This window comes from Eretmochelys imbricata, chromosome 1 (genome assembly GCF_965152235.1).
Source record: "Eretmochelys imbricata isolate rEreImb1 chromosome 1, rEreImb1.hap1, whole genome shotgun sequence".
Lineage (NCBI taxonomy): Eukaryota > Metazoa > Chordata > Testudines > Cheloniidae > Eretmochelys > Eretmochelys imbricata.
This window is the reverse complement of record NC_135572.1, coordinates 281,395,069-281,408,502: the sequence shown is the minus strand read 5'-3', so window position 1 is coordinate 281,408,502 and position 13,434 is coordinate 281,395,069. Positions and strand designations below refer to the sequence as shown.

At 41.9% G+C, this 13,434-nt stretch overlaps 1 protein-coding gene across 1 annotated transcript in view; it reads right to left on the bottom strand.

The window, feature by feature from the left end:
- Nucleotides 1–13,434, bottom strand: part of CEP290 (centrosomal protein 290) — a 106,480-nt gene that overhangs the window by 84,061 nt on the left and 8,985 nt on the right. Inside the window, exons 7-9 of the mRNA XM_077832587.1 lie at nt 2,655–2,708; nt 656–808; nt 228–410 (exon numbers count right to left, since the gene is read on the bottom strand). Of these exons, the coding sequence (XP_077688713.1) occupies nt 228–410; nt 656–808; nt 2,655–2,708 (390 nt within the window). The remainder of the gene's footprint in view (nt 1–227; nt 411–655; nt 809–2,654; nt 2,709–13,434) is intronic.

Below are 13,434 nucleotides of genomic sequence, written 5' to 3'. Positions count from 1 at the left end.
GGCTCTCTAGTCAAGAACCATTTTTTTGTTTTGTTTTGTTAAAGAAAGTAGCATTTTTTCTTATTTGGAGTTGAATAAAATAAGCTGAACATTTTTTCTCTGCTAGAAAGAAAGCTGCATTTTTAAAACATTAAAAATATCGTGTCTTAGGTTTAAGGCAAATCGCCACTGTGCAGCATTGTCCAGAAAATTACATACCCTTCAATAATGGACAAGCCATTTATTACCTGAAACTTATACTGTTCATTTTCCTTTCTTAATTGGTCCATAACAATATCAGACTGCTGCACAATAAGTTTCATTTTGTTATACTCATCAGTCATCTTCTCCATTTCCTGCACTGATTCTTCCAAGTTCTTCCTCATTTCCTGGTTTTGAGCTTCTAATTTCTCATTAGTTTCAGTCAAACTCTACAAAGTTAAAGAAAAAGTTACTTTTAAAAATATATGGTTTGGTACTTCAAATCTTGTATCACTATATAACTGTTGTACTAAATGTAGGGTCTGGAAGGTTTAGGGTATTAATAATGGGATACACTCTAGATGACCACTTGCAATCCAGCCCAGTCTGTTAGGCACTGAAAGGTTATGCCAAATGACAATAAAATGATATCATTATCATTGTACTAAATTGATTAAGCATCCATAAACACTACCTGAATTTCATCCAGATATTGGACAAGCTCAAAGTTCTTTTTGGATAATTGAGATCTATAATCAGACTCATCTCCTCTACGTGACATATGCATTTCCTTTTGTGAATCTATTTGTCTCTGGTAGTCAATTACATCCTGGCGAAGTTGTTCATTCTGCATACAAAGAAGCCCCAAAATAAAGAATTAGTAAAAATTAGAGGTTGAAAATCCTATTTTTCTAGAAAGCTACCACATGCATTTAGGACAGTAAAAGCTCATTCAAATTCCTACAGTATGCTTTTGAATACCTTAGATCCTCACCTTTTTCTTTATTCGTTTTTTCTCCAAATTAAAAAGGACAGAACAAAGTAAGAAGAAAGGAGATGAAAAGCAACACAGAATTAGAAATAATACATTTAAAAAAAATAAGACAAGCAAAAAGACAAATTTTTTAAAAATGCATATCTTTATATACATTAACAAAGAATAATGGAACTATATATTAGAAATTAAAAAACTACCAAGCACATAGCTTCTAAACTTAAACAGGTGAAACTCATCAGTTTTGACAAGGTAGGGAAAAATTAGTTTTCAAAGTCTCAAACTCACTGAAAGTTCACGATCTGGAAATTTCTCAGCAGATAGAAAAAATACCAGAAACTAAAAAGGTTTGTAAGATTCTTTTGAATGTCCTTTAAAACTTGCTCTAAAAGGCAGCCAAGTGACATTTCACACAGCCAGTCAACAGGAATATAGAACACTACAACCAATGACATGAGAAAGGAGCAGTGCAGCAATGGCATTGGTGGAAGAAGTGCATCTTGGTAGCTGTGGCCTGAAAGAGGACCTAACTGATGGATGAATGTTAGAAAAAGAGAAGGGAAAAACTGCAAAAGTTCCCACAAACAAGAAAAGAGAAGTGTCCAGTTGCCTAAAATACCCTATGAGTATCACTAAATAATCCACCCTGAGAGATCAGCCTAACCATTATTTTACTTCATTTTGGCATCTGTTAAGGAAAAGTTAGCACATGTGACTCCATTTTGGTTTGGGGCCACCATTATCTAAAAGCAAGCACATCATGCACCAGGAGGAGTCTGTCTTCTGCATTCCTGTGAAAATCCTCCTCCTTGTCTCCAGCCCGCCTTGACTCCCAGTATCTGGTTTTTTGTCGGTCCTTAACTCCCTATCTCCTGGCCTTTGATGTGAGGCCTCCCATCCTGATAATAAAAGTTACTAATGCATGGCTTTAAGACCATGCTATGTAATTAATATACTGGTTTAGCACAAGTAATGCACCAAGCAGAAATAGGTGGTAAATAAAAAAAGGGTTTGTTTATTGGCTAAGGTTTCCAATGCACGAGGGCAACATGCTTTGCTAAAAAGTATATAACCTTTGTATAATCTGTATTCGGGGTCCCCTCCTGGCTAGCAGGGGGGCACCACGCTCGAGCGTAATAAACTTAGTATTTTTTGGGAACTCTGCAGTTGTGGACTTTGTTTATGTGCCTCAGCCTAGATTCGAACTGTGTGTGACCTACCAGGTGTAATCCGTAGCATTTGTGTGCGTGTCCTACCAGGTATAATTCGCAGCAGTTGTGTGCGTGTCTTATCAAGTATAATTCGTAACACATCTAAAGTAATGCAGTATATTTAAATTTAAATTATTTTATATTATGACTCTAAAAAAACGGTTTTTATTATTTCATATTTTTATTACAGTAGACCTCAGAGGCTCAGTCAAAATAATGGCCCCATTGTGTTATGGGCTATGCAAATTCAAAGACAGGTGCAGTTCCTACCCTCGAAGAGCCAAGTTTCACCAAACATGTACTTCTTTTAAACGAGAGTCTTAAAATCTTAAAATCTAGAACTTAACGTTTCCCTAGTTCCAATACTTGATAAATGTGCCAAAATAAAATTAGACTGTTGCGTCAAAAATTAAAGAGAAACATATATGAAATAAATTAAGTCAGTCCATTAATTCGATAGGTATTATATGAAACACTTTTGTACTAACCTCTCTTCTTAACTTGCTGTTTTCATTTTCTGCATCCTCATTTCGAAGAGCAAGCTAGAATGACAAGAATAATGTCTTTATATATATTTTAAATAGCTTAACTGTCATATGTTATGGAATCTCAGAGCCAAGTTCTATACTTGGATACATACTGGAGAAGACAATGGGAGGTACTTCATTTGGTCTTAAGTTTAGAATTCCTCAGGAGAGTAAGTAGTGCTGGCACAAACCACTCAACTACATACATAAGGACTAAAAGCCATCTAAAACTCAATTTGATTTTCTACAATTAAATGTATCATATATATAGTGTTTTTACAGTTTTAAAGCACCATAAATACTTTAACCATCACAGCAACCCTGTAAGATAGGTGATACTATTATTCCATTTTAGATATGGAGAAACAGACACACAGATTAAAGGTCACAAAGTGAATCAGTGACAAAACTAATATTAGAACTGAGGAGTTCTCAAACCCCACACCATTCATGTTCCCCTACTTCATGCAGGCTCTCAAAAGTATGCATTAGAATCTTATGATAGTTTTAGAGATGTTGAATTGAGAAATTTCTTACCTGATCATTTTCTTTCTATTAGCAGCTTCTCTCCAAATTAATTACTCATGGACTAATTAATTCCTCCACCTGGGGAATTCACAGGTAGTCCAATGTTGTTGCAGGAGACTTGAGGGCTAAGCTTCACCCTTCAGCTCAGGCCACCAGAAGAGTTCTTGCACCGTCACAGAAACATTCCAGCAAACAATTATTAGCTTTAAGGCAACTATACCCTTAAGACAACATATGTCTAAATCTTCCTTTAGAGAAAATTTTCAGTTATATTCTGGTGAATTACCAGACTACTAAACTGGATGAAATTCAGAGAGAAGCTGCTAACTGAAAGAAAATTATCAGATAAGAAATTTCTCATTCTGTTGCACAGCTTCTCTCCTCATTTATTACTCATGGGAAGTAGCAAGCAGTGAATCCCAGTAGTAGAGAGGGAAAGGAGAAGCAGTTTAATTATTATAGTAGAATAATATGCAGGAAAGAAAGATCCCCGCACACAAAGCAAGAGCTTTATAAACTAAGGAGCTGTGTGGGAACCAAAGCAGTAGCATCTTCCTACCAAAGGCTGCAGAGGTCAAATGGTCATATGGTCAAATGGTCATATGGGAAACATATGCAGAGGTCATATGGGAAACTGTTTGTAGAAGTCCCTAAAGGCACTGGGGGAAAGTGTATGAGCCTCATCTCAGGAAGATTTACAAAGTAAGTAAATCTTTGTAAATCTTCCTGAGATGAGGCTCATACACTTTCCCCCAGTGCCTTTAGGGACTTCTACAAACAGTTTCCCATATGCCTAACAACTGATGCAGGATTTTTACATCTTGCCTGCAGCAACCTCAAGCTCTTGGCATTTTGGATAGAATAGGATGAACCAACTACAGTTGGTATACGTACTCCATATGCTGGAGCTATACCTTTAGAGCTCCAGGAACGCGCATTTGTTCCACAAGCTTCCAAGGGTTCATACAAAATGATGGAAGAACTATTTCCCAGGAATCATGGCAAGAGGAACTTACCTTGAACAGAAAAATTTCTGGAGCTATAAAAATAACCTTTTCCTTATGACAAAGTTCTTGTATGGATATGGGAACTAATTCCAAAAGTTGCCTTCAGAGGCAATGGTGATGAGAAAGACCAGGCAAGGTATGTCTAATTTGTCACTGTGATTAAACTTGGCACCTGATGCTAAGATGGAGTTTACAAAATGCTGGTATGGCTGGTATCCACGTTTCTAAGTAGGACTCCAACCAAACCTCCTGGAGAAACTCTAGTAAAGCTAAAATCGCCAGAACTTTGGGATTATTATTTGCATCACATCTAGTGGTAAAGGCCCCACTGTGCTGAGCACAGTGCAAACACTACCCCAAAGAGCTTTCTGTTTCCCCTCACACCAGAAATATAAATTTGACCAGATCAATTAATTATTGTGATTGACTTCTGTCTGGATACCAAACTGTATTAGAATGAATGGAAAATCCATGCTGAACTACACTTCTCTTCTGATACCCAGGCTGTTAAATGCAGATGTTCCCAATCTTAAAGGAGGAGTCCCTGCTTCAAGAGCTCTGGTGTTTTCTGCAGGTACAATATGGGGTTGTTGGCTGTCTGGCATGTCTAAAGTTTCTTCTGGGCCACTAGAGCACTAGAGCTGGAGCACTAGAAGGAGGACCAAAACTCTCCCTTTTCTTCTTTTCTGTATCTTTTAGGTGAACTCTCTGGAAAGGTAGCAGATTCTCCTCTACCCAGGACATTATTTCCATTGCCATAGAGAAGCTTTGACCTTTTGTTACGCCTAGTTTTGGAAGTGATATAAACACTCATGCCTCAAACATAAGCAAACCCCTTACGGAAAGTAGGAGGAGACTTCCGAGAGTACCATAATTGCCCACTATGTATTTTCTTGCATCTTCTACTAATGCGGCTGGTACTGGTTGCACCATAGACAGTATAGGGGACTTGATGGACGGCTGGTATGAACTCCTAGGGCCATGTATGTTATGTATTTTTTAAGATACACCCGGACAGAGGTGTCGAAATGAACTAAAAGGATGTGTACTATTAGATTTTGGAAATCTTGTATGCTTGCTTCCATAGTAAATATGCAAAGATCTAGATTGAAAACTGGGTTGGCTTTCCACATGTTATTTGCACTTACTGTCGCAGTTCAGGAAAACTGCACCTCTATTCTCTCCCCCATGGTCGCTCGAGGGCACCCACTCTAGGCTCTTGGCTTCTCAGCTGTCACCTCTCTTGGTTGGAGACCCATGTCTCTCTCCATCGTGGGCAGGATTTTGTCCAGGACACAGTTTCCTGCCTACACTGTGATATCCCCAGCAAGCTAGGCTGCCTAAACAGGCCAGTGTCTGTGCTTTTCTATTTCTCCGAAGGCTTATGGAACATGTGATTGCCAGGAGTCATAAGTTACAACACAGCCTTTTATAAGCAAGCACATTTATTCTTAAGCTGAAAGCATTAGAGATATTAAAAATATTAAAATAAAAGTTCATCTATGCATGCTAAAAACTTACAAGCAGTCACTCATCAGTCTTTTGGGGCCTCAGTAAGCTAAAGTCCTTCTAACTCTTCCCAGAAAGGATTGGGGGCCCTTGAGCAAAAGGTCCTGTCCATTTGATTAAACAGAAAGAAGGCGCTAAGTCAGTTTAAACTCAGGTTATTTTTTCAGAAGTCCTTTTTTGTCTGTTGGTCTCTGGAGAATCCAGTTTGAACTAGTATATGCAAGCTTCGCTAGGTACTTCTCTGGAAATGTCGCAATCTGAGTGAATTTGCCCAACCACTCCACCCTGTTCTCAGTTCCTGGAGAAGCTGTGGTCACTCTACCCCATGAAATTATATACAGTCTCTTGCCCACAATAATACATACATCTAATACCATAACGTCTTTCAAGGATATTGCAGGAAATTTCTATATCTGTCACACTTAGCGGCCCACAAAGGGGTATTTGGATATCATCTGAGAATGACACCTAATTTACATTGCATCAAGTGCATCGTTCTATGTCCTCAGAAGGATTTTTAGCAGGTATATTTTGAGAAAACCCACTCATGGGATGAAGCTAATGCATGGCACCAGCAATCCTAGCCATTAGAGATATATGGCTATTGATGATCCCTCAAGAAGTGATTGATGCAATGAAGTTTTAGATCTTTGCAAGTCTTTACCATTATGGTAAAATTACAGCCAAAGACATGTCTCTTTTTGACACGTTGGTGACAAATTCTCTGCATTGGGATCAAAAGATCTTGATTATGAAGAACTGGTGGCTATGAATCCTTTTCAGCAGCTGTTCATTTATGAAAGGGTCCATTTCTCTGGACAGGGTACTGATTGGCATGTTATCTATGCATGGGTACAGGTGTGTAACATGTCATCTGTGCCTTGCTGTGACTACTTTCACCACTTAAGATTCTGGGTACAGAGGACAGCTCAGAAAGAAGAGTCTTGCACAGGAATTGTGATCTCTTGTAAACAAACACTTTATGTCTTTGTCATTGTGATGGTGTATACAAACCCCATACTGGGTCGGAAGGGGTTAAAGGACAGCATTGGGCCCAGGTAGCCCCGCCCTTCCAACCCTGCAGAGCATGCTCCAACTGCAGAAAAGGTTGAAAAGGGAGCAACCCAGCTCAGAAGAGGGGAGGAGGACACACCTATCCTGAAGGCTCCTGTCAAGGTCACCAGAGAAGCCTCCCTGAGGGAAGTGAGACTATATGCTGAGCCGGTTGGCACTGACAATTCAGTTATCTGGGACTGAAAGCTGTGAGAGAAAAGCAGCACTAGGAAGCAACCAAGGGAGAGTAAACTCAGGGGGCAACTTTGGGGCCCAGTTACTGTTGACCCTTCTACAGCCCTGGGTCAGAGCCCCCCTAGCAATGCCCCCCACTACAGGAAGAACTCCGAGTCACGTGTACCCCTCACTGCACCACTGAGTAAAGGAGGACCAGGACTGAAAGACTGGGAGGAAGGGGGCACCATGTGTTCTAACCGCTAGGCCACCTAACCCACCAAGGACTCTATTACAGTCATGCTGAAAATTTTGTTGCTTTGGAGGAAAACTTCTCTAGGTTTCTGTGACACTCTATACCTCGGGGGAGCACCCTGTAACCACCATACTCCTCATTTGTATATAATTGTGATATTGCATATAAACCAGGCCATGTGAGGTATCAGGGGAAAGGTTATGATCCGCTAAAACCCACTGTTCCATCTAAATATATACATCATTAATGCATATGAAGTTAGGAGAATGTGTTGTATGATTCTCACTAAAACATGCTGAGAGTTGGGGAATCGTCCAGGTATTAGATCCCCAGAGACAAGGACAAGGGGGCTAACCAACACCCAGGCGGGTGTCAAACAACCATCAATAGCCATTGTCCTGCAAGGGTTACAGTTCAATGACTCATTTGCACAAGGCCACACCAGGGGAATTGCTCAACCTTGACTGGTGACTCAGCAATGCCCATAAGTCCAGGCATGTCTGGTGTTCTGCAAGCAAATGGACTTAGCCCTGGTCTACACTAGGAGTTGAGGTCGAATTTAGCAGCATTAAATCGATTTAACCCTGCACCTGCGTCCACACGACGAAGCCTTTTTTTGCGACTTAAAGGGCTCTTAAAATCGATTTCCTTCCTCCACCGCCGACAAGGGGATTAGCACTGAAATCGGCTTTGCTGGGTCGAATTTGGGGTACTGTGGACGCAATTAGATGGTATTGGCCTCCGGGAGCTATCCCAGAGTGCTCCATTGTGACCGCTCTGGACAGGACTCTCAACTCAGATGCACTGGCCAGGTAGATAGGAAAAGGCCTGCGAACTTTTGAATTTCAATTTCCTCTTTGGCCAGCGTGGCAAGCTGCAGGTGACCATGCAGAGCTCATCAGCAGAGGTGACCATGATGGAGTCCCAGAATTGCAAAGAGCTCCAGTATGGACCGAACGGGAGGTACGGGATCTGATCGCTGTATGGGGAGAGGAATCCATGCTATCAGAACTCCGTTCCAGTTTTCGAAATGACAAAACATTTGTCAAAATCTCCCAGGGCATGAAGGACAGAGACCATAACAGGGACTCGAAGCAGTGCCACGTGAAACTTAAGGAGCTGAGGCAAGCCTACCAGAAAACCAGAGAGGTGAACGGCCGCTCCAGGTCCGAGCCCAAAACATGCCGCTTCTATGATGAGCTGCATGCCATTTTAGGGGGTTCAGCCACCACTATCCCAGCCGTGTTGTTTGACTCCTTCACTGGAGATGGAGGCAACACGGAAGCAGGTTTTGGGGATGAGGAAGATGATGAAGTTGTAGATAGCTCACAGCAAGCAAGCGGAGAAACCATTTTTTCCAACTGCCAGGAACTGTTTCTCACCCTGGACCGGGAGCCAGTACCCCACGAACCCACCAAGGATGCCTCCCGGACCTGCCAGGCAAAGAAGGGACCTCTGGTGACTGTACCTTTTAAAATAGTATACATGGTTTAAAAGCAAGCATGTTTAATGATTAATTTGCCCTGGCATTAGTGGCTCTCCTGGATATACTCCCAAAGCCTTTGAAAAAGGTTTCTGGGGAAGGCAGCCTTATTCCATCCACCATGGTAGGACACTTTACCACTCCAGACCAGTAGCACATACTCGGGAATCATTGTAGAACAAAGCATTGCAGTGTATGTTTGCTGGCATTCAAACAACATCCGCTCTTTATCTCTCTGTGTTATCCTCAGGAAAGTGATATCATTCATGGTCACCTGGTTGAAATAGGGTGCTTTTCTTAAGGGGACATTCAGAGGAGCCCGTTCCTGCTGGGCTGTTTGCCTGTGGCTGAACAGAAATGTTCCCCGCTGTTAGCCACGGGGAGGGGGGAGGGTTGAGGGGATAGCCACGCGGTGGGGGGAGGCAAAATACGACCTTGTAACGACAGCACATGTGCTATGTATGTAATGTTAACAGCAAGGTTTACCGTGAAAGAGTGTACCCATTGTTCTATAAAATGTGTCTTTTTAAATACCACTGTCTCTTTTTTTTTCTCCACCAGCTGCATGTGTTTCAAGGATCACAGAATCTTCTCCTTCCCCGAGGCTAGCAAAGATTAGAAGGCGAAAAAAACGCACTAGTGATTAAATGTTCTCTGAGCTCATGCTATCCTCCCACACTGACAGAGCACAGATGAATGCATGGAGGAAGACAATGTCAGAGTGCAGGAAAGCACAAAATGACCGGGAAGAGAGGTGGCGGGCTGAAGAGAGTAAGTGGTGGGCTGAAGAGCGGGCTGAAGCTGAAAGGTGGCAGCAGCGTGATGAGAGGAGGCAGGATTCAATGCTGAGACTGCTGGAGGATCAAACCAATATGCTGGAGGATCAAACCAGCATATGGTTGAGCTGCAGGAAGGGCAGCAGGAGCACAGACCGCTGCTACAGCCCCTGTGTAACCAACCGCCCTCCTCCCCAAGTTCCATAGCCTCCTCACCAAGATACCCAAGAACGCGGTGGGGGGGCCTCTGGCCACCCAGCCACTCCACCCCAGAGGATTGCCCAAGCAACAGAAGGCTGGCATTCAATAAGTTTTAAAGTTTTAAACTTTTAAAGTGCTGTGTGGCCTTGTCCTTCCCTCCTTCACCACCCATCCTGGTGCTTCTTTGCTCCACCACCCATCCCGGGCTACCTTGGCAGTCAATCAACTGTATAAAAACGCTTTCTACAAAACCAACTTCTATAAATTTGACCTAATTTCGTAGTGTAGACATACCATAAGGGTATAAAACAGAACACAGTAGACCCATGTTTTTCCTTTTCTCCTCCTGCTACCTACGCTGCAAGCAACAAGAATGCTCAGAAGAGTGAAGACTTCAACGGAGGAGACTGCCCCAGGTTTAAGAGACAAACCTGTACATTAAGGATTGTAAGGTCCAGTGGGGTGAGAACATTGCTTCATCTAAATACTGTCTAGTGTGATAAGGGTTAAGGTTTAGACTGCATGCTTATATTTTATTTTGGTAGCCATTCTGACTTTTTGCCTATCACTTGTATCACTTAAAATCTATCTTTTGTAATCAATAAACTTGTTTTACTGTTTATCTTTACCAGTGAGTTTGCCTGCAGTGCTTGGCAAATCTGCTCAGGTCACAGAGACTGGTGTATATCCACTTTCCATTGATGAAGAGGTGAATCAATTAATAAACTTGCATTGCTCTATAAAGGGCCTTGAGCAGTGCAAGACAGTATATTCCTGAGGTACAAAGCTGGGAGCTCGGAGGATTTGGCTGGTACCTTTCTCTGTGTGATTCATGAGTGGCTCTGGGAGCATTCATGCAATCTAGCTGGATGTGGGGCTCCACATGCGATTATGCTGAGTGATAACAGCATCTGGAAGGGTTTTCTGCTTGTCATTAGCAAAGCATTGTGAGAGACCGCTCAGGCTGGAGAGTTAAGGGGTCCCAGTGGTCCCACAGTCCCAGGCTGCACCCCATGGATCCCGTCAGTTTCCTTGGAAACTTCTGCTCCATATTTTTCTCTCTTCCATGGTAATAGCCCCTTCTTGGATGCCCTTCGGGTTGGTAGCAAACAACGGATTGCTATGCTGGCTTTGACAGTGAGCGTTGAGGTCTCTTTGCAACCTCATCTGATAATTTCTCTGTTTCCCGCCACTAGCTCCTCACCTGTAAGTCTGCATTCATAAGATAGCCATTTAGGATAAATGATGGCGATTTGTGGATGTAACATGGCTTCCTTTTGATCACCAAGTTAAAACCCATTGCTTGACACAAATCATATCAAGGGCTTGACCAAGACAGAACCAAGACGTCTCACTCCAAGCAAGAATCATACCCCAAGTCCATGGGCCATTCATTTGCCATAGAGTAGGCTTTCCTTGCAAAGTATATGAAAAACCTTTGGTCTGAAAGGCGATAGCTGAGGGTTTTGAAACTGATGTGCACTGTGTCATCACTCTTATGGTTTATAGCACTGGTTCTCAAACTTTTTGTATTGGAGACCCCTTTAACACAGAAAGCCTCTGAGTGCGGCCCTCCCCCTTAAATTAAAAACACTTAATAGATTTAACACTATCTTAAATTCTAAATTTATATCCCTATTGTTTTAAATGAATATTGAAATTGTTTCTCACTGCTTTTAAATTAAGACTACTGAATTATTGTTAGAAGCACTGAAGTTATTTTTAAATTACTATTAAGTAGAATTTCATTTTAATACTTAACAGCAATTAATCACCTTAAGCATAAGCATCATCATAAGCAGAAAGAAAATCAGTGAGATGGATGATGCTGTTTATTTGACACAAGAAGTTTTATTCTTGGCGTTGTGTTAGAAAAGGCACATCTGATGTTGTCCTTTACATCAGACTGGTTTCGGGATTTTGTCTTTATTGTGAGAAGGCTGCAGAATCCACTCTCGCATTCATAGATAGTGGGAAATGGCAGAAGGGCTCTCCAGACCATTTCAGACACCAGTGAGTATTCACTTGCAACTGAACATCAGAACTGGTTTGGAGGCAGCTGTGTGAATTTTGGTTTCACTTCGTCATAATTGATCATGTCGATAAACTGTTCCTGTGCATGAATATCCTCAGTAGATAACTGCTCAGCCATCACACTGAAAGGGTTCTTCACCAGGAAATGAAGTGCTTCTGGTAGCACTGGGAAGTAGTGTGAGAACTCTTCGTGAAGGGCTTTCAGATGTTCAGTAATAACTGACTTGAGAGTGCTATCAACATTGACTTCCTTCTCCTCGCTGAATGAGGAAAGTGTGAGAAACATGCCATATCTGTCTGTGTCCAAATTACTGCACCACAGATCCAACTTTATCTGGAAGGCTCTGATTTTATTAGTCAGGTCTATTAATATTGAACATTTTCCCTGAGGTGACAGACTGAGGGTCATTAAGACTACCGAAGATATTGACTAGGTATGCTAAGCAGAGAAGCCATTTCTTGTCACTGAACATTTTGTTCAGCTCTTGTTTCTCTTTTTGCAGGAAAAACTCCTCCATCTCTTCATGAAGTATAAAAGCGTGCTTTAATGCGCGTCCTCTAGAAAGCCACCCGACTTGAGTGTGGAAAAGCAGAACTTCGTATTCACCACCCATTTCCTTGTAGAGCTCTTGAAAAAGATGACTATTCAAAGCATACAACATCCACCATAGCATTAAAGCACATTAGCAATGTCTTTGCAGCTAGGACTTGACAATGGATTCCACGAGTGACAATCACATTAGGTGACACGCACTTTATCTTCTGCTGAAAGCCAGACCACACACCCACCATGGCTGGAGCACCATCAGTACATAGACTAACAAAAGATTTTTCTACTTATTGTCACTGCTTTCGGAAAAGGCATTCACCTTATTGAAAATGCCCTGTGCTGGTGTGGTTGTTTCAAGTTGTTCACAGAATAAGAATTCATCTTTAACATCCAAAGCATTTACATATCGTAGGAATGCAGTTAGTAACATCAGTAATTTCATCAAGTTGAGGCTGAACATACTGGTTTTAGCAGTAGATGTGGCTATTATTTTCAGGAGAAAATGTGTGTCTGTGTGTCTGACTTAAATTATACATTTTTTTTTTGGTGCCTATCTCAGTGTTCTGATTGGTCTGTGGTTTAATGCAGCTTTTCAGCCACTGAATCATTAAGCCCTCTAATGTTGTCTCAATCCCAGGGCCAGCCTTGGGGAAAATGGCGCCCTGAGCGAACTTCTATTTTGGTGTCCTTTCTTTGGAGGCAGAGCAGGGCTGGAGGCAAAGTGGGGCAGGCGGTGGAGCTGGGCTGTGAGCCCTGTGCATGACGGGGCTTGGGCTGTCAGCCCTGCAAATGGCAGGGCTGACAGCCCGAGCCACACCACTCACAGATCTGAGAGCTCAAAATCCGCATGTAATAACCTCGTAACCCCATGAGGGGTCACAACCCCCAGTTTGAAAATCCCTGGTCTATGGGGTCTTTTGGAAGAAGTCCCCTTCTGACTAGGCTGTTGACTAGCAAAGCTATTGTTGCACCAACCTTAGGCTCCTCAAATTTATGAAATTTCTATGTTTTATATAAATATTTTAGTTTCACATTTGGTTTAATCAGGTGTCCTCATTTGGATTTTATGATGCCTTCAAAGGAGGCATCAATGGGAAAATATAGATCTAATAATGACTGAAAGGAAAATATTTAATATTAATGAGTTATTTGAAAGCCACTGACATAAGT